Source organism: Xiphophorus hellerii, chromosome 20 (genome assembly GCF_003331165.1).
Source record: "Xiphophorus hellerii strain 12219 chromosome 20, Xiphophorus_hellerii-4.1, whole genome shotgun sequence".
Lineage (NCBI taxonomy): Eukaryota > Metazoa > Chordata > Actinopteri > Cyprinodontiformes > Poeciliidae > Xiphophorus > Xiphophorus hellerii.
In genome coordinates this window covers 17,010,689-17,032,929 of record NC_045691.1, presented here as the reverse complement: position 1 = coordinate 17,032,929, position 22,241 = coordinate 17,010,689, and the positions used below count along the sequence as shown (strand labels likewise).

The 22,241-nt window shown below is 38.6% G+C and overlaps 1 protein-coding gene across 16 annotated transcripts in view; it reads right to left on the bottom strand.

The window, feature by feature from the left end:
* The window catches only part of cacna1da (calcium channel, voltage-dependent, L type, alpha 1D subunit, a), a 75,430-nt gene extending 59,370 nt beyond the window's left edge, over positions 1-16,060 (bottom strand). For 6 of the 16 annotated variants that reach the window (XM_032549208.1, XM_032549211.1, XM_032549210.1 and 3 more), the window contains exons 1-3: positions 15,695-16,057; positions 12,321-12,759; positions 10,718-10,823 (exon numbers count right to left, since the gene is read on the bottom strand). In XM_032549208.1, coding sequence (XP_032405099.1) covers positions 10,718-10,823; positions 12,321-12,613 — 399 coding nt within the window. In that variant the 5' untranslated portion in view covers positions 12,614-12,759; positions 15,695-16,057. Of the gene's footprint in view, positions 1-10,717; positions 10,824-12,320; positions 12,760-15,694 lie in introns of those variants that run through there. The other 10 variants (XM_032549205.1, XM_032549207.1, XM_032549215.1 and 7 more) reach the window with 6 other exon arrangements.
* Positions 16,061-22,241: the final 6,181 nt, after the last annotated feature.

The following is a 22,241-nucleotide window of genomic DNA, read 5'->3' as shown; positions in this document are numbered from 1 at the left end:
CAGGAGCACTGCAGGCTGTCGGGCTCGTTTTCCCAACACTTAACAGCAGATTGTGAGAAGCACTTAGCCCAGAATAACCGACATGGGCCCCTTTGTTACTGCAATAAAAGGCTGAGTTAAGCTCAGGGCTGCTGCCTCTGTGCTGGAGCATTCTTAAGCTGCAGGGAGCAGAGAGAACACAGCGATTCATGTGGGGACGGAGAGAAAGTGACACAGAGACGAGTGAACAATTTTAGAGGCAACGACGAGCACAAAGAACGGACAGTAAACTGCTGGTGTGATTTTCTGCTGGTGGTAAACAAGAAAACACACACACACACACAAAACGTTACTCAGCTTTTCATATCAGCCTAAGCAATGCCATGAGAAGGCCCACGCAGGCATGTGAATTTCAAATGGTGCTGCAATAAATAGTTTATTATTTTCTCCAGCTGTAATTGAGGAGCAGGTGCTAAAATGTAACGCATTGTCAGGACAATTTTAGCTTTTAAAGCTGAAGTTAATTTATGCACATTGCCAGCTAATGGATCAGGAAGGCATGTTAAATATAATTGCAAATGATAACCATTTCCCTTCCAATTAAACAGTAATCTACTCATTAATCAGCATGTTAGGCTGTCTGAGGAGCGACAAGACACAGCAAAGAAGATGACCATACCATACGCTCGACTCTTACGTTTGTATTTTGCTGCTGTAAAAAGACTCACTGTAACACTGTATCAGCAGTAAATATGTTCACTTCACTTGCTGCCAGTCTCATGTTTGCAAAAACACAACTTTCATCAGGCATCGGGACGTTTTCAAGTCCCAAGACAGATAACAACAGCCAAGTTTTAAACTAAAAAAGTAACAGGAGACTCAGAAGTCCCTCCACCAACCCCCACAGCCACAACCCCAACTGGCCTTCCTTCGCCACAGGGTGAGTACTCACATCTACAGGCGCAGCTCAGCTCATCTCACAGCTGATCAGTTCACCACATGACATATGATGCTGCTCACCCACTGAACCGTGCTCGCTCCAACATAACTTGCCATATGACTTAGCTGAGCGGACAGCAGCAATGTGAGTAGATTAGCAGTTTGGAGTGGTGTGTCTGCAGAGCTCATGAGCTGCAGTTTATCTCCTCCTCACCTCAGACAGAAAATAACAGCAACAATGCATCACATCTACCCTAGTAAACATTATGAGACTAACTTGCCTGGTTGTTTACAAATTAACACCTTACATTTGGGAAGCAAAACAATATATATTCTATAGAGCTGAATGACTGCTGATGAGGAGATTCGGCCATTTGTTTCAGGTGTGTTAGAGCAGGGATGCATCTGAATATTGCAGGATAGAAGCTCTTTAAGACTGCGCTTGGCTTCTGCTAATTTATTTGATTGTAGCCTTAGCTGTATGTTCAGTTTCAAGTCTCTAGACTTTTCTTCCAGAATTGACCTGCATTTAGCTCCAGCCACCTTCAACTCAAGCCTTACACCCCGTCCTACAAGAAAATGACACCACCAGAACACTGTGTTAGTTTCCAACACACTGAGGACTAATAAGTTCAATATTATGGTCTCACCTGACCCGAGCAACTTCTTTTATACATCTGTTGTGTCCCCTAAATGGCTTGCAAAACTGCAACTAGGAGTTTTTACTTTTATTATAAGATATTCTACAGGTTAATTCAAGTCAACAATCTCCCCTCTCTTCCATAAAAGCTAGGATTTGTAGAGTGCAAAACTACTTGTTTCATCCACAGACTCGTCCACCTAAGCTGTGGATCTTTGCTGCTTCTCTAGAGTCAAAATGATTGTCTCTCTGAAAAATGCTCTCCTTGCCTGGCCTGAAAAGATGGACACCTTGTCTTGGCAAGGTCGTAGTGTGTTATTCTCCTATTTTTGGATGATGACTTCAAGTAGAAAACTTTGAGGAGAAAAGTTGATTGCTGTGTTCCTCGTGTTCACGATGCACTTTGCTCTCTAATGTTCTCCTACAAACCTCTCAGGCTTTCACAGAACAGCTGGATTTATACTGAGATTAAATTACACACAGCGGCACTCTATTTGCTAACAATGTGATTTCGGAGGGCAGTTTATTGCACTGGAGTCGATTCATGACTGAAATGGGAAAGAGGTCAAAATCCAGCAGTGAAAAAATAACAGTGTGGTCTGTTTGAGTTAATTTGCTTCACTTGACATCACACATCCTTCAGCGTGACTGTATGTCACATTTACACACATCAAGATGTAGGTGTTGAAGCTACATATTGCGCAGCCCTGCTTTCTACCCCCACAGACTCATAATTAATGTCACTGTCACTGGAACTGGCCTCATATATTGTTTTTGAACAATTTTGGGTTAGAAAATAGCTCAAACAGCTGCAGCTGTTAGTTCTCTGAGATTACTGAAAACAAACTCCTTAAAAGGGAGGAAACAAAACCGCAGCAACCTTGAAATTATACAGTCACATTAATCACGTCAATTGAATTTTAAATTGTATAACTACATTTTGAGGCATCCCAGACAAACACAAAAATGAATAAATAAATAGTTGATTTAAATAATGCTAGATCTATATTAGGCATGAAGAAATGAAACTTCCATTTTCATTAACTTAATGTTTGCAAGGGATATTTGATAATTACATTAGACAGTATTGTGTGAATACATGCAATTAGAAGTTATTTAAGGACAAAAATGGCTACAGATATGATAGAAAACATAAAAGGTTAATGGAAAATATTTCACTCAGAGATATTTGCCATTATTTAAGCAAGTGATTAGATTGTGGGATGGAAAACTGTGGAAAAATCTGCCTTATCCCTTGACAGAAAACATGTTTTCTGTGCACAAACTAGTTATCCATGAAAATATATTTTTATGGATAACTAAAGGAGAGGGTTTACATTGTATTATTGCGCAACGGCTGCTATAGCATGCTTGCATGTCTTCACATCTGAGCGTGTGGCGACGAGCCCAGAGTAGCGTGAGTCAAGGTAACATCATGCATGCATGATATCTGTGTGTGACCAGACGCTTCCAAGCAGCAAAAACACGGTAAACTACAAGCTACAACATAACTGAGAGTGTAGGACATATGTAGTCCAGCGAGCGGTCTGCTCAAACCGGGTGTAAATCACATAAATAAGCCTTACTGTTATCAGCTATTTCAGCAGCAAAGATGCCCCCACATGTCTTTATATTATTTTTGATCTGATCAGATATTTGCCATCTCCTTTCTCAGTCCGTTCTCCATCTCTGCTTCGCTCCTCTGTTGGTAAAGATAAGTCAGGGCCGTGCAGCCAAGCCAGCAGGGTGAGGGCAGCCAGTATTTAGTGCTTCCCACTGCTTCCTCCGGCTGCCTGAGTGTGCAGTCTGTATTAGGAGGACTGAGAGCGTGGAGTCCATGTGGTCATTTCTGAAGAAAGATTTATCAATTGAATCAATTGTTCAAATGTCTCACATGCTTCTTACCATCTGATGTATATGTTTTCTAGCAATATGCATGTCTATTTGTGCAAATATATTGTGTATTATGTACTGTGCCGTGCCGTAACTTACAAATGTATTCATACCACTCGTTCATCTTTTGTCCAACCACAACCACAAACATTAATGTATTTTACTGGGATTTTATCTATAGGGAAGGATTTTTTTCACAAATTAAAATCTGCTCCTGAGAAACTTCTTGGAAATTTTGATTATTTGACCTTAAAGATCTCGTTCGAGTATGTAGGTGTAACAGATCAGAATAATTACGTAGTTATACTAAAAAATAAACCTCTGCCAAAGATGAATCTTTTGCAGCACCTAGCAAGTTTTATTCCTGTATCCTCTTGTATTTAGCTGCATCAGAGTTTCCATTAATTCTGACAACCTTCGATTTCCGTGCCGGAAAAAAGGATTTCCCACAGAATGATCCTTCCACTGCCATGCGGTGTCATGAGGATGGTGTGATCAGTGTTGTGCATAATTAGTTTACAACGAAATAGCATTTTGCATGAGAGCAAATTTTTAACTTTGCTCTGAATTGAGAATCCACTTTTGTTAATGCTTTCCTCACATATACAGTTCATTGAAGAGGATGATCATGTCTTAGTAGTCCTGCGGTAGTCTCATGCTTGTTTGCTTTTTTTTAACGATGATTTGAAACATCCGTGACACGTTCAATGCTTGAGTTATTATTTTAGAAGCTAACACTGCTGTGTTCTGTCTGTTGTGTTTGTTGATCTTCACAATACTCTTTGTTCACTAATTTAGAGTAAATTCCACACTGGTGCTTTATTTAGTAGTTAGGTACGCTGGATTTTATGTATCGGTATCAGAATAAAGGGGTTGAATATATATACAAAAATATATATACAAACCATGCTCTTCAGATTTTTAAATGCTAAAACATACAGAAAACTGCGTATTATATTATTTTCTCTTCACTTCCCCCAAGAAAATGCATTCAAATTTGTGGCTGAATCATGAGAAAATCATGAGAAATTCTGCTAAACGTCCAGGCAGGAATATTTTTCCAAGGCTCTGCTGCTTTACATTATTATGTACAATAACACATTCTCCATATACAACTAAAACAGCACTCGCTTTCTCTTTGCTCCTACGACTGTGTTGCTCCCCCTGTCACACGCCTGCATACAGATACACTCTCAATGTTGCACACACATGCAGAAACACGCATTCAAGATAACAAGCGGGGACAGTGCTAGTGTGAGCTGCAAATGAGCAGTTACGTTAAGTGACTAAACACATTCTTCTATCATCATCTCCACAGGAGTCCCCAATCCAGACATAGCTGCTTGTGCCAGCAACTACACGCACACACACGCACGCACACAGGCAGAGCCAACTGTTTCATTCACCCCACACGTGTACATATTTACACTCTAAGGCAGTATGAAGTGCAGCCAAAACACATAAACATAAAGCACCTCTCGTATATTATATTTATTTAGTTTGCTCCATTTGCACTGACTTTTAACGATGCTATTCAAATAAATAGGACCTGCTGGACCAATTCTGCTTTAAAAACCGTAAAACTGATTTTTATGTCTTAATAGTAAACAAAGTGCAATGTAAAAAATGATACAAAGCTCGGTTTTGCTTTACTTAAATAAAAAAAGACAAATAAAGAAGATAAATATACTATAAAGCAACAGGTCCTGCAGTGGGATACACACAAGCTTTGTTAGGAGGTTTACATTTATTATTGACATTAATTCATTATTATTTTGACTGGTTTTTCAGAAGGGAGTAATTATCAGTATACAACTACAGTTCTCCTGAAAGATGAGAAGGACTAATTATTTTTTGCTCCGATATTTAGCATTCCTTGCAACAGCATTCATGTCCCTTAAGATTTTTTCATATGTTATCATGTTCTAACCACAAAAGCCCAAGTATTTTCTTGTTTTTTTTATACATTAGGCCAACAGAAACTAGTGTCTATTTGCAAATTGTATACAAAATAATAGATAGTTTTCAAATAATTTCACAAGTGAAAATCTGACATGTTTTCTTTGCAAATAAAGACAGAACTTTTAAATAGAATTTTAGCACAATTGCATATAAATTGGGAGATGTGTGAAATAAAGAGCTTTAGGTATCCTTAGTATTCTTCCACTACAGAACTCCACCATCAGTCCAAAAAGTCCTACCTCCCTATCAGGGCCATTTTTGAGGTAGGATCCACCTACATTTTTCTGATTTGGTTCTGGTTCCTGCAGTGGAAGCACTGTGTGACACGAGAACCAGGACAGAACCGGAAAAGAGAGATTTTAAATATGCTGCTCCTCATTACTGCAAACGATTACGGAAGGATCTAAAGATTGATGAGATGGTTTTATTGAATTGTTTTAAAAGACTCTTCAAGAACAAGGAGATAGAAATCTCAGACTGTAGATGTTTTATGTGATTAGTTGTACCAGAGTCAAATGTTGTAAGGTTGAAATTGTCTTATTTTTTATCTTGTTTTGCTGCTGTCAAGTCCGGGACACTCTTGAAAATTATATTTTTAATCTCTCTATTTTTAGTTTTTCTTCCAGGTTAAATGAAGGTTAAAAAAATAAATGTCTACTGTCTAAATCTGTTATTTATAGGAAGCATATTCTGTGTTATATAGCAAAAGAGCAGACAGAATCACCAAATGGATAATAATTTATATCTCATCATTGTACTCTGTTTAAAAAGAAACTGAACCTGAGGTGTCCTCTAAACTCAGCAGCCATGGACTAGTATAAACTCTACAGATATGTGTTTTTTTTTTTCCATCTGTGTGTGTCATTTTGTTGCCACCCATATAGCACGACTTATGCAACAACACTTATATGAGCACCGACAGTTCCTGGTATCAGACACAGCTGGCTGTATGTTAACGTACGCAGAATGAGATGTATGAATCACATTCCCCATGAAAAGGTCATTGCTCTGCTGAGCCACCTTCAGCAGGAGACTCCCACCTGCGGTGTTGATCCTCAGATAGATAAGACAGAAATGACCTGAAAGCAAAACCAGCAGTGCTACGGATTATCCGCGTGTCTCTTTACAAATCTTAGACGAGACAGTAACATGCAACATGGGTTCTTATTATCCAATGAAATGTCTAAGCAAAGAAAGAGCAGAAACAGAACAAACTGACCTTGACTGGATTGAAAATATGACTTTTTGACTTGGTGTTTGTCTCATTGCACATGTACATGCAATTCCTTGTGCTTGCTGCATCCTGTTACTCACTTGTGCCTCCTGGTGGTAGTAAGACCCCAATCTTTTGCCCTCTGTGCTTCCTGGGGAGGAAATTGCTTTCTATTTATAATGAGCTGCTGCATTTAACCAAGCCTCACTAACAAGACGGGCAGACTCAGGCTATTAAAGCCTCCATGACTATACAGCAGTATAACACTGAGGCAGCTCTGCAGCACCTCAGCACTCTGAACATAGTGGACAGTAAGTCCATCAACGAACAACACACTAAATAAAAAGCCTATATGTCCAAAACTCTAGACATCAGCTCAATGCAGGGATTTGGTGTCTGTGCGGCTAAAAACTACATGACATTTTAATGTGTTACTGGCTAAAACTCTGCATACTTTAGTAGCAGCGTAATATAATTTGATCCTTGCATTGCATAGTAGGCCAACCAAAATCTATAATTCAGGTTTCATATCAGTCTTGATCCACCTATATAGCTGCAGAGTAGTGCGTAACATAATCTTCACTACAGCCGTATATGTTGGCTATATTGCAAAACAAAGTCAGCACTTTCCTCTCCCGATCTCTGTATACTAGTTTTGCAGGACAACTGCGGCCAGGCTGGCACTTCTGTGCTATAAATAATTACTTTGTTCTGTCTCTTCTGGAAAGAAAAATATTCCATTATTCATCCTCTGGAAGGTGATTTAGATGTGACATGACATAACTACACCTAACGTTTTTAAAAATGTACAACTATCAGAGGAAAACAGTGCAACTATGAGAAAAAACATGTGTCTTTTAAATAAAATGAAAGCAAAGGTTTGTCCCCATGCGTCTTACTCAAAGAGATCATAAATCATTTCATATCTACTCATCAGCTTGTCCTTTCATCTTTACTTAATGCCCTTGTTTATGAAGCATTCACGCTGCATCAATGATCAGCACTGCACCCGGTCATGCACGTAGTTTGTCAGTTAATTCATAATGAGTGCATCCATAAATCCAATCTGACACTTCTATTTAGAGTAGGACTATACCTGTTCATTAGGAAGGAGTAACAAATACAACAAATGAGAGCCGTAACAGCTTCAGAGGACAGGCGTAACAGTGCGATGATTAACAGGTGAATGCTTGGGTGAGATTAAAAACGCAGCTTGCTTACTAACACACTTTTATGAATCTACCAAGGTCCCTACAATTATTGGCACTACAACTTATACATTTTAAAACAAAATGCTTTAATGGTGTTTATTATTTGTGTTATTATTATAGTATTATCAGTTTTGTTGTTATTATTATTACTTAACTGACCCAAAATGTGCTTACAAACGGCTAAAACATTTAGTTCCTTTTAATCAAGATTAAAAAATCCCTGTTGAGAATTGCTTTTGACCCATAATAATCGGAACATTGACCAACATATTTGATGTGTACTGATGATTTTAATGATGGAACTTGACAAAATGTAATGTTTGTTACTGTTTTATTCATTTGTTTTTATGTCGAATGAAGATTAAATACATTTCACTTTTTTTTTTTTACAATTTTGTAACTCTCTTTATTTTCCTATTTGAAGAAGGAAAATAAAGCAAGGAGTGTGGATTAATTGTAATCTTTATCATCATTGCTTTCAAACCGTTTAGGTTCAACTTCTTTCCACCATAGAATGAACATTTGAGTCCACATGAACTACAATACACATGGAGACAACTGTTTCAGCAATGTTCGCCACACTAGCTGTGCTAGTTGCTAGTATAAGATAAACAGATTTATAATCAATTCATCTGAAATAATAATAAGAACTTTGTTTTACAGTGACCTTACTCTCCCACACAGCAGCGTGAAGTCACTTCTGTTCCCAATTTAAATAACGAGAGGCTAGGAGCAAACATTTTAACGCTGTTCTTATCTTTTAAGTTTTTATTTTTGGTTGTGAACCAGCTTAAAATTGTATCAGCAGATAAAAATAGACTGTTTTTATGTGTTGTATCTAGCAAAATGATGTCTTTCGGACTGAATTCACAACTAAACTTGACAGAAATCTGACTATCATTCTGTTACAGGCAATGTCCCAGATGGACCAGTATTCCCTGATGAACCAGTGATGTGTAAACAGACACCCAGATGTCACCCTCCAGGAGGTCACAGTGAGAAGCAATACTCCTTCCTTCATTAAAGGACTTAATGGACACACTTTTAACCAGAGCTGCACCTTTTTCAACACATCACATACATGTTTACATCGTCCTCTCAGTCGTTTACAGTAAACTGGTAAGCTTTGTCTAAGATTTTTATGCCTCAAAATGTATCAATCAAAAACAATCAACTGTCTGCAGACATGCTGTACACACTTCTCATTAATCATTGAACAGTGAGCTCGGTTTTGCTCTTGTAAGCACCGCAGTCTGTGCGTCTGTCTGCCTTCTGGAGATCACACTTATCCTCAGCAGTGGAAGAATGCTTACAACACTACATCACCCACAATTCATCATACAGACATAAATGCACAGGGTGCACAGAGTGGTGCAATGGTGAGCAGTTGCTAAAAATAGAAAGGGAAATAAAGAAAAAAACTTCACAGGCGGACCGTGACATGATAAAGCATCGGTTCAAAGTGTTTCTCTGGGTAGGCAAAACAAATCTGCATATTAAAGCTACATACTGAAAACACAGATTGCATGCAAGGTCCTGTTGTTGCTTATAAAGCTCCAGCTACATAACAGCACACAACATAAGACTGCAATCAAAATACCACAGAGGAAAGCAGTAACTTGCAAAAATACTCACACCTCTTCATCTGGCCCATAGTTTACCACTTGACAACCAAAAACGTCAATGAATTTGAATGTTTTTGATAAGATATACCAACACAAAGTAGAACATTATTATGAAGCGGAAGGAAATTGAGAATTAGTTTTTAGACCCTCTAAACAATGACATTAGGCTCTATACTCTGACAATCATAAATTAAAATCTAGGGCATTTTATTTTCTCCAGAAGTCATCGACTTAGCAAATTGTGTCCACTTGTGTGTAATTTAAGACCAGAATAAATCCAGCTGTTCGGTGAAGGCCTAAAAGGTTTGTTTAAGAACATTAGTAAACAAACAGCATCATAAAGACCAACACATAACAGATATGGTTGTGGAGAAGTTGAAGGCAGTTATAAAGCTGAATCAAACTGGTTTTTTGAACATCACAAAACAAACGTTCAATTCTTCATTCAAAAATGTGAAGAGTCCGACTGAACTGCAAACCTACATGGCTCAAAAATAAAACTGACAGAGAGGGCAACGAGAACACTAATGAGAGAAAACCACAGCTCATATGGGAGAATCTGAGAGGGACACTATTAGTTGTTCACTACAGAAATCTTTTCTTTTAGGAATAGTGGAAGAAAGAAATCTAAAATTGAAGTTCTGATCTACATGCAAAGGGCTTCATAAGATAAAAACTGATACTACAGATCATCTGGAACACACCATCTTGAACACATCATCTCCATAGCGACACATGATGTTGGCAGCATCATGCTGGGGAGTTGCTTTCCTTCAGCAATGACAGGCAAGCTGATCAGAGTTGACAGGAAACTGAATGGAGCTAAGTCCAGAAATATAATGAAAGAAAACCTGCTAGTTGTGTCTAAATTCTTCATCAAACCATATGTATGTTTTATAATTGTCAAGTCTAAACCCAAATGTAAATCTATGTCACAGCTTAAAAGCTGCTCACTATACATCTGCTGATATGACTGAGCTTGAGCAATTTTGCTAAAATAATGAGTTGAAGGGGTGTGAATACTTTTGTAGACAAAACTTTTTTTAGATCAAGTACTTCTTCTCTCCTCATCATGTCACAACAAAAAGACTAGTCATATAGCTCACAAATACTGTACCACATTTAGTCAATTTATGAAAAACATAAAACTTCAAACCAAAAGGAGGTTTTTAGAACTCCCTGGATGTAAGAGCAGCTCCGTAGCAGCAGACACTAAATAAATAAACTGCTTCTAAGACAGATACAGACTACTCACCAAATCGTGGTTTGTGGAGTTGGAATCGTCTTCAGGAAAAGGGACGTAGACAGCTAAGGCCATACAGTTGGCAAAAATGGCAATTAATATAAAGATGTCAAATGGCCTGAGAGTGAAAGTTAAGGAAATCACAGAAGAAAATTACATAAAGACAACATTTTAACAACATAATAAGAAAAAAAAATTCTCCTGGACTTATATTTTGCTAATAATGTGGTTTTAATTTTGAATTGCAGTGGCTAAGTTTGATCTGTTGACTCAACATTTTAATAAGTGACTTTATTTGGTTTAGAAAATTAAACTGAAATTAGTCTTAGGTCGATAATATCCTGACTCAATGTGAAATATATAAGAACAACAGTGTATATTTAGAAATATGAGTCATCTCATATCCCCCAAAATCAAATGATTAATGATTCAGAATGTAAAAAATGGGTCTATAAGTTGGTTAAAAAAGAAAGAAAATGATTATAGAATGTGAGTTTAAAGCTAATGCATTGGACCCAGAATATTGTATTGAATTAATTTCATCCTGAGCTGAAAGCATAGTTACAATATGAAGACAGCATGTAATTTATTAAAAGGCGCAATATTCACCTCAAATAGTCAGCACTAAATGTCAACGTGGCATCACATTTTCAACATAAAACCATACAGCAGATAAATGTCATTAGAAAATATACATTAAAAAAATCTGTTAAGTACTGAACAAGCCCATGTGCTTCACTGATGTACTGTATGCTTTCTATCCAGGACGAATGAGGACACCTGATACAGCTACAGCTGCGTTTGTGTTGGTTGTAAATCCCCAGGAGACATCTATGTTATCAACAAAACAAAACATAAAACTGTAGTTGGTTATGTACCTCAGCCATTCACGCATGGTAATCTCCTTTGTAACATTTTATGACATTTCCTGATGAAACCATCTGTTTACTAACAAACCCTCCACAATTGTGTTGAGACGCTTTAATCTACAGGATATTACTGCAGCAGCAGTTCTAGATTAAGGACGCAGTGACTTTCACTTTGTCTTTATAGGGGATAAAATGGTACTCTTGTTGTTTAGAGCAGTTTCCTCACCAAAATGACCTAAAACTGAAAAATACACAGCACAGGTAAAGGAAGGCCTTAAACTCTTCTTCCGTTCTGAGGTGACATTGTGACCCCAAAATGCAAGAAGCAAAAATAATAAAATTAGCTGCAACAAATATAGAGTAATTTTTTAAAAGTTGGTTTTAAACATTTTTTTAGTGTAGTCTCTATATTATTTCCCTAACTTTTTTTCTAACTTAGAAAAGCCACAACAATTCAATGACTGTTTTACCTCTACAAAAAAAAAAAAAATAAAGCTGAGAAGTGTTTAAGCTGTTTGTATGTCATAAGGTTAATAATGTTGCAAAAACTTAAAAAAGGTCCACCAGAGAGGCTTGTGTAGATGCTAATATCTTACTTAATTGCCAGACGCTTTCTGTTTGAGAAACCGATCACCAAAGTGGTTTAAGTGTAAGATTAGTTTTTTCATCCTGGCAGCTCACTAATTAAACTGGGAATTTTGAGCTTCAACCTCCACCAATCATCACAAGGCCATAGTAAAGGATACTTCCACTCCACCACACTGATGCAGGCCCTGCGTAAGGGGTTGTTGAGTTTGAGGCAGAAAAGAGCCCTCGGTGGCCTGCTGTTGGCATTGCTGCCTTGCTTCTTGCTTTTGGCATACTGCTGTCGCTTCTTCTGAGCCAACGCACCTACCGGTATGGTAGAGGATGTTGGGGCAGGTGGGGCGGGTGGGGGTGGTGCCGGGGCTGGGGCCGGAGTAGGGGCTGATGCTGGGGCCGGGGTTGAGATGGGAGGGGCTTCTGGGGCTGGTTCTGGGGCAGGCCCGTTGGCGCTCATGGTGTGGGCGTGGCTCTTTGAGGAGCATCCAGTAGCATGGATCTGCCAGGGCAGATGAAGAGGCGAGTGAAGGGCAGAGTGGTCTGACCGATGAGCTGGCTCGTCACCAGGGTGAGCGACTCTGATGCTGCTGGCATAATTTGCCTCTGAAAGAAAATAGGTGAGAGAAATTTTAGATTTTTTTGTATAACAATAGAATAAAAATATTTCCACAGGCAGCCTGTGGAAATATTTCAACTTATGTGTCAATTAGCTGCAAAAGTGTGAGATCCAATCAAAACACGACATGCAGTAATAAGCAAAAAAAATATTTCATTGACAGTGATTAAAAAAACTGAATACTCTCTGATTGTAGGTTTATAGAACCCCCTTCAGCAGCAATAACTTGAAGCAGCAATTTTTTGTATTTGTTTATACACAATTTTCTTAAGATCTCACCACAGTATTACACTCAGGTTCACTGGGCCATTACAACACCTCGAATGCTTTTATTCAGTCATTCTGCCGCTGTGTTTGGAATCATTGTCTTGCTGCATGACCCAGTTTCAGCTAAACTTTGGCTGTTGGACACATGGTCTTAAACCAAAGACTTTCACCACTGTCCTTGACAGCTAGTGAGAAGATTTTGTGCTGGTATGCTGGGACTGATCTTCTCCAAACATGGAACTGTGCCTTAAGGCAGAACATCTTCACTTTGGTCTCACCAGTCTACAAGACATTCTTTTTATTGTTCAGATGTTATGTATATTTAAGCCATGCTGCCATAATGTATATAAGGGAAGAAGTTTTCTTCTCACAACCCCTACAAACAAGCCTTCTTTACTTGCGGTGACATTTAACATGCTAACTGAGGCCAGCATAATCTGACATGGAGCTGTTCAGTTCTTTTGTAGTTTCTATCATAACTGCTAGGTTTGACCTTGGAGTGAATTTGCCGGGATGTCAAACTGTATAAAATGTAAAAATAGTGGAAATATATTCATATTTATTGATATATTTTATTTGTTTATTTTGTTTTTTGTTTTTGCTTTAATTATTGTGTACCCTTATTTGTTGCTTTTACAACTAATGCAGTGAAAGTCGAATAGTGTCTTTAAATTCTGCTTCGATCTTCTATTGTTATTCCATCCTAACAATAGAAGGATCCATATTTGATCCTATTTTTAGGTCAGAACAGATCACTTTCTACCTGGCCTGAATTAACACCAACTAAAATGTTTTCAGGTCCTTTTCCTTATGAAATGAATGGTCTTGCTCCACCACATCTAATACGTATCAAATACCCTTATAACAAGAAGAGTGGACAACATGGATAATCTCAGAGGTTCAGAGCTTCTGGTGCAAAATATATTAATATTTATCTGAGTTTCTGAAATTTAATATTCCACCTTCCCCCTCAGTTTGCTTGCTGAGCAACTTAGAAAGGGTCATCATGACTTAAAAAAATACAAATAGTCTTAGTATTAGCCGGTACAGAAACTTTTTATTGGACCATACAGCCTCTGCTTCCACATCAAATCAGTCTCTCTGGGCTCCTTCAATCGGCTCCATCGCCTAGTGAGATGGTTTCATCCTGTGGAGCATTGTTGCTGGTGTTAGGTGCTGTCTGGGTTTAATGCATCTCAAGGATTCCTGGGGATTCATCCACCAGGGTGGAGCAACCTTTGGTGGCTTTGGAAAGTAACTCTTTGACTTTTGCATGCAAATCTTTAAGGGGGTCTGTGCCTGTGGAGATAAGTGTTATAATTTAATATTTTTGCCTATATTGAACAAAAAGACTGAGGCACAATCAAAAGATGTCTTTGTTTAACTTTGGTCCAAAAAAATGTAACATTTATTTTATTATTTTAGTTCAACTGACAATAAATCTACATATCAACAAAAAAAAACTGGTCCAAGTTGGCTGAGAGGCGATAGGAGCTGTTCATAGCACAACATTGGCTTTAGCTAATACTGACCTGCAGTTAATCAGAAATATCTGATATTTTGAAAGATATGATAGTTCGTCAGACACAAGTGTCAGTGCAGGAAAAAAGGTCTTGTGTTGCTGATTCAAACTGTGATGGTGAGCTAAAAAAATTACAAAAACAGCATATGTTTAGACAAAAAATTGCAAAGGGGAACGATTGCATAATCTCACCACATGTGAAATGCATCCCTCTGCTGTGTCTTTTTTAATGTAAGCGGACAAACAGAGGTTCATCTTTCAGAACTACAACCAATATGGCAGATTGGTTTTGGCTTGACTCTCTCGGTCGAGCCGTGGTGAGGGAGAAAAGCCGAAGCAGATGCTTCAATGCAGCGACAACACAAACAAATAAACAAAGCGTGTAAAAATTAAGAGCTGCCACTCTCAGGCGTCACTCGGTCACGTCAGTTGTATAAGTCCTTGAACTGCGAGCAGGCCCCGCAGAGGAAGAAACCGAAAAGGTCACATTGCAGAGATGCTCCGAGAAGAATTAATCTTCTTATTGCCAACAAAAATGCAATATGAGTGTCGGACGGCTGCAGAGCAGGGCTGCAACTGCAACATCTCTGCTTAAGCACTTACGTATCCTTTGTGTTGCGCTTTGCACGTAGCCTTGTCAACACAGCAATGTGAATGTGAACAATGCATTTTTGCTGTTATTTTACGAGGATTTTCATTTCAATGCTGCACCGAGATCGGTGATGGAAATGAGCACTGACATTTCCATGAGCGATTCGTGACAAACTAACCCGTCACAAAGCGTCCTTATGTTTCTCCTTGGACCCCCACCAAGGTAAGACATGGTACAAATAACCCCCACCCCCGTCTTCAAAAACCGATGTGAAATGACAGGCTGACTTCAGGGCTGAAAAACTGAGCAACGCAGCCGTCAGATGGTCCTGCACAAACAGCTGGCAACCTCGTTACAACCAGCCTCAATCAGATCCACTCAGGGCTAATAGTGCGGCCAGAGACGCATATCGCTGTTTTCTGATAAAGCGACGGATCCGCTCCTGCGAGACAAAACTGTCCTCCGACTAAACCCCAACATATGGAAACCTGCAGATAAACGCAGCCATGCTAAAGGGGCTAACTTCAGTTCAGAGCCGTACCTTTTTAATTGAAGACTTCGCAAATCCGCCGCGGTCCTCTCCGCTCGGGCTTCAAACAGGGCGAGAAATGCTTGCAAATCCTAAAATAAAATAAAATAGATCATCGGCTCCCCCCATCCGGAGCAGCAGAGACACGCACACCGAGTCTGTGCATTTAATTAGGCTCCTCCATGGTGACTGTGGAGAGCTGGAGACAGAAGTGTGCGCACCAGACTACAGAGCATCCTTGTCCGCTGACTGTTTATCGTCACGGCGCCAGTGAACAGCCGATGCGATCGTTCATCAGAGAGTGAGCTCTCCACCTCTTCCTCCTCCTCTTCCTCCTCCTACACCTCCTTACTCTCCTGGATAGGCCAGATAGAGATACCTGCGGGTCACTCATCAGGATACAGACTGAATTTATTAAATCATCATTCCATATTTGGGAGCTTATGTTCTGGAGTACAAGAGTTGAAAGCTTTTTCTAATCTCCACAGCAGTTTTGAGTCTTTTGCAGCCTCTAATGGGTTTTCTTACAGGACTTACTTAGGTCCATCTACTATCAGCAACTTTGACCAGCTTTCCCACATCATGATTCTGTGACAACCATGCTTCATCATAGGGGGCAATGCATTTGTTCTTCCACATGTTTGCTGTGTCCTCTATATCGGTTGAGGGGAACTGGAAACAGGATGTCTAGTGTTCAGATTCCAGACCTGATTCATTGCATGTCTCTCTGGTTTTGGATGCTGTGCACCTGAATCGAATTTTTGCTCTTACTTTTTTACTTTTGGACAATTCCTATGCCTATTATACATAATCACGATAACAAAGTATTGTTTTTACAACTGGGAGCAGCTGAAAAGGATCTCAAAAACTCAAATAATACCTGAACTACTACCCCAAATCTAAGAAGGGGTAGTAGAAAGAGAAGGAGGAGGTTCAAACTATCTCCTCCATAGATCACATTAGGTAAGGGTTATATCCCAGATTCCCTGCTCTGCTTTCTGACCATACAAACGGGAGCAGTAGAAACAAATGTAGCAGTGCTTGCCAACAAGTGATGGTGTCATCCAGGGCGTGTTGCTGTGGAATATCATCTCTGCTGTCAGGAAATCAAGTTGTCAGCATCTCAAGAAAAATCCTGACACTGTCAAAGTCAGAAGCGTCTTCAGATTTGTTGTAAGACTGATTGCTACCGGAGATCCTTCTTGCCCACAGCATCAACATCTACGATAACTCTTAAAAGACACTGTGACACAATTAGATATGACAACATCTATTTTCCCTATGGGATAAATTAAGTATTCTTGAATTTAATTGAACAATGGCTTTCTTCTTGCCACTCTTCCATCAGCAGGGTTGAAAAGAACCAACAGCATTCAAAGCACAGACCTCACTTGCAGTGGTCATTATTCGGCAACTGGAAAGAGAGCAAAAGTTGCATCCATTTCCCAAAAGGGGAAAACCAGTGCTGAGCAAAAGGAACAAAAATCCCAGTGTCACAAAAAAAACCCCCATAAAATTTGTTGATCCTCAAAACTTGCAGGGAAAGTTAAACTTTTTAAAAGGTCCCATTACATCTGACAGAAAACTACTACATCATTTCAGAAAGAAAGAAGAAAAAACACATGCCAACAATCAAACATGGTGGTGGTTATATACGTATATTTTTAATTTAGTAATTTTTTAATTTGTGTTAAGTCAAAAACAACAAGTCTGTTGTTTTTGTTTGGAGTATATTTCTATTGGATCCTGTTATCGTTCAGATATGTGTAAGCCTTTACCTTTTAGTGTTTTCACCATGTAATTATTAATGACTAGCAAAGTCAGTGAATATGTGCCCTATCCAGAGACTGTATGTCACATGTGTACATAATGAGAAAGTAAGTCTACACCACCTCATGCTGGTGACACACCTCTCTCCTGTTACAGCTGCTGCCTTTAGCTGCATAATGTCTGACTGAAAGCTTTTTTTTTGTATTATTTCATAATAGAAACCCCAAAATATATTGTAGACTTCTTTCTCTGAGGTTTGAATAGAAACAATGATTTATTGATTGTTTCCTGTGACATAATTCGTTAGCAACATCGGTAATAGTAAAACAGAATAACAGCAGTACACACTGACATAGAACCACAGGCTCCTTTTGTAATGTTAAAGAAACATAAATAACATCTTGTGTGTGATACAGTGAGAGAAATATCTGACGAGAGCAGAAGCCTCAGGGAGCGCTTTCACATCTGTCATACACAAGGTTTTATGCATAAATACTACCCTTATGAAAAAGTTATGACCAAGTGATAGCCTTCACCCATAGATGACCTTTTAACAACTATTGAAAGATTTTAATTATTCTGCTGTAGTCAAAACAACAACATAGAAATAACAATCGCCTAGGCAAGGCTGACTAAAACCATCAACAGTTTTATTTATACATTATCCATAAGAGTGGCAGGATTTCAGAGTCTGGCGTTATGATGTGTCTGAGGCATCGCTGCCAGTGTTGTGGAGATCTTACCTGTTTAATTAGAACAGCTCTGTGGGGTTTCTTCTTCACCTACAGCATGTCTCACTGACAGAAAGCTGAAAACATTCCTCTCCTGATCAGTGAATGAGTGAGCAGCAGCAGGTGAAGAGAGGCTGGACGACGAGGCTGGGATGAGGTCCTCTGTATCGGCTTACCTGTCTGCCCTGGATAATGGTTTCTTCTAGAACAAACGTGCATTATTCACCAATGGATATCCTGCTCTGCATCAGTGTGCATATGTTGGTGGTAACTGCTGTATGAGTTTGCATTTTTCAGAGTCATAGCTGAATTGAAAAATATAAATGATTGAAAAGGTAATTTAACTCAGTAATTAAAATTAGATTTGGAAATTTTTTTTTATTGCTATTCAATTTGATAATTAAGACCAAGACTGTCATGAAAAAGTTAGTTCCTCAGACTTAGAATAGAACATGGGTCATTAAAATTAGGATGTGTAACACATGACTGTTGGTCAACTAAAACATATCTTTAATCACTATATACAGCTATGTTTGCACAAATTGCTGTATCAGTTTAGAATGCGCCAGAAGCAAGGATGTTGATTTCCAAATTAATTGTAAAATTTACTTTAATCTGAAAAGTGAACTTTGGATCACTTTAGCATCTAGACATAAATAAATGCAAGAATTAAAAATATATATGCTTAGGGAACAGTTATATTTGTCTTACAAGCATTTTTTTTTTCAAGTTTTGCTTCAAAAATACAAATCAGGAGACTGTCAACCATGCATGAGGGAAACAGTGATCTTTAGTTTTTATCTCTCCTGTGAAAGCTCTGTGTAAATAATGTGTAGTCCTTCTCTGATGGGATTGTGTAAATAAATATGCTTTTTTTTTTCAATATATGTAGTTCACAGTGAACATCTGTTGTATTTTGCACTTCACCTTTGCTCCTCATCCTTTATCCCTAAGTTTCACCCTCACCACTTTTAAATCAGATTGTGATAAATCTACAGGAGTAATTTTACATGTGCGTCCTCCTAAATTGTAAAAGTATCTGCAGCAGTCTCATCTAGTGTTCCAGTTTATAATTCAATACATATATTGTAATTTCTTTCAATCAATATACCAATCAATCAATCAATCAGCAAAATGTAGCACAGTGCTTTGCACAAAGCTTTCTAGTGATGAGTTGTACACATTTTCCCCTTGAAACTGCCTTCATTCTTCACAGCATAGATTTAAAATTTTTATCCAAAATATTTCTCACAGATTTTGATCCATATTTACATGAATGCAGCATTCAGTTGCAGCAGATTTGTCAGCTGCACATCCATGATGTTAATCTCCCCCGAATTTCCTGTCCCACTACATCAACCACTTTGACATGATCTTAGCTTTAGTTTGTGATGGACTATCCTGCTTGCAGTAGCCATCAGTGTACGAATGGTCGGCAAAAATACTCAGCTGTGGCATTTAAACAATGCTTGGTTAATACTAAAATGTGTCAAAAGAATTTCACCTACAGCATTACTCCAACAGCAACCTGAGGCATTGACACAAGGAAGGACGGATCCTGCGTTCGTGCTGTTTACACCACATTCTGACCTTACCATCTGAATGTTGAAACTCATTGGACCAGCCAACATTTTCTATGTTTTTGCCTAATTTCTGTGAGCCTGTGTGAATAGTAGCCTGAATGTCCTGATCTTAGTTGACAGGAGTGGGACTCAGTGTAGTGTTCAGCTGCTATAACCTATCTGCTTCAAGGCTTGGTGTGATGTGCTCTCAGACATTCCTTGTTTGTAATATGTGGTCAAAAGTCACCTATCACAGGTTAAATGGTGGACTCCATTTAAGCCATAGAAACATCTCAAGGACGATCAGTGGAAACAATATTAAGAAAACACTGTGAATACTTGAGTTAATGTGATTATTTTTGCTGTTTTCTATTTTTAATATTAAAATCATAATGGGGCATTTGCGGGTAGAATTTTGAAGAGAGGTCATTTAAAACAATTCGGAACAAGGCTCTAACAAAACAAAATGTGGAAAGAATAAAACGCTGTTAATGTTTTCAGGATGCACCACATTGGCAAGAATGTAATAATAATATTGTTTGGTTTTCCTGTCCAGGATCCTAAGTGTATTTTTGTAAAGCTTATCAAGTAGTTTAATAGTCACCTTTGTCTGTGACAGGTATGATTATTGGTGAGAGTGTGATTCCATTTGTGATAATTCAATTCAGTTTATTTATATTGTATCAATTCACGACAAATGTAGTCTCAAAGTACTTAAAAAAATTACTTCAGTCAGTTCATCCAAGTCAAGTAAATATATATTCAAAGTAAGTTAAAGGAAATAAAACAGTCTGCATCGAGTCACTGACCTGCTGCCTGCACTATGCTATTGACTCAAGAAGCAGATGACAAGATGTACCAATCACCAGTGACTGCATACAAAAATACATGCAACGCTATCTGACCAGCAGCAGAATAGTAGCTGCTGCTGGTAAAAACAAATTTGACTAAATGAAAAATATAAAACTTTAAGAACTAAAGGCAATTAAAAAACCTATGTAAGACAGCAAAAGGATCTTAAAATTTGTTCTAAAAAACATGAAAGTCAATGTTCTCTTTTTGGTTTGCATCAGGAAACACACAGCTAAGTATTTAATTAATCACTGCAGAACTTCAGGTTGCAAGGGAGACTGGTGCCTGCCTCCAGCAGACAGTGGGTGAGAAGAGGGGTACACCCTGAAAAGGTCGCCAAACTATCACAAGACAACAGTCATGCATTTACATACTTAGACCTAAGAGAAATTTAGAGTGCAAGTAAACTTAGCACATATGTTCTAAGAAGTAAGAGGAAGCCAGAGCTCCCAGGCATAACTCAAGCATTCACCAAAAGAACATCCAAACTCCATGGAGAACGACCCCATAAAATGAGTCTTGCTGCAAGGCAGCATTGCTATCAACTACTCCACTATGAGGTCCATTTTCAGCTTGTCTTATGAAAATTTAGGTACTCTTGCAGTCCTCAGGCTATTGGGAGTCCCAAGGCAGCCTCATATACTTCTTGCACATTGGGCTTTGGATTCTCAATAAAGAGAATTGGTAAAAATCGTCAGACAGCATGAGATAAATTTCCACTGTTATGTTGATGATACTCAACTATATTTTCCAATAATACTCCAATAATCCTGATGAATCCACTCTGTTTGGAAGATTACAGGCATGTCTTGAGGACATACTAACCTGGATGACACCAAACTTTCTGCTTTTCAATTCTGACAAAACAGAAGTTCTCATCTTTGCACCAAAACGTCTAAAAAGAAACAGCTTAGTCAGTTACTTGATCTGGATGGCATTAAATTGGCTTCTGGTGAAAAAGTACCTCTGTGTTATTTTTGACCATGATATGTCATTTAAATCCCTTATTGAACAGATTTCTTGGATTTCCTCTCTTTCTGTAATATTGCCAGAATTAGAAATATCCTGTCCAGAAGTCCAGGACTAGAAAGGGGTCCCAAAAAAGTATTTCTCCCTGCCTCTGCCTCTCTCATACCTCATCGTATGAATGAATGAATTGAAATTACTTTTTGTAAATTACCTTAAAATGGCATGTGTTGTAAATTGGAACAATATAGATAAACTGAATTGAACTTGATTTGATCCCCTTGTCTGGATGTGTATGTGAGACCTGGTTCATACTACAGAACATTTGTCTGTACTGAGCCTAATCAGTGCCTCTGCATGTTTATGATAGCATTATGTACATATATATATGTGTGTGTGTGTGGGGACGGGGGGTATGTGTGTGTGTATGTGTATGTGTGGAGCTGGTTGAAGGAGAGCAGTAGTGATGGAGCCTGAAAGCCCTGCAGCGCAGCTGTTCTCCCAGTACATCGTCAGCTTCGCCGCTGTGCTCAGAACGCATGCTTCAACCCCGCTCACACAATCTTCCTTTCCTTTCTCTTTTCCCTCTTCATCCACTTCCTCTGCTCCTCTTGAAGTTCTTCATCTGAATCTCCATATTAGCTCATTTTAATCTCCTTGGCTCTCATTTCCACACTT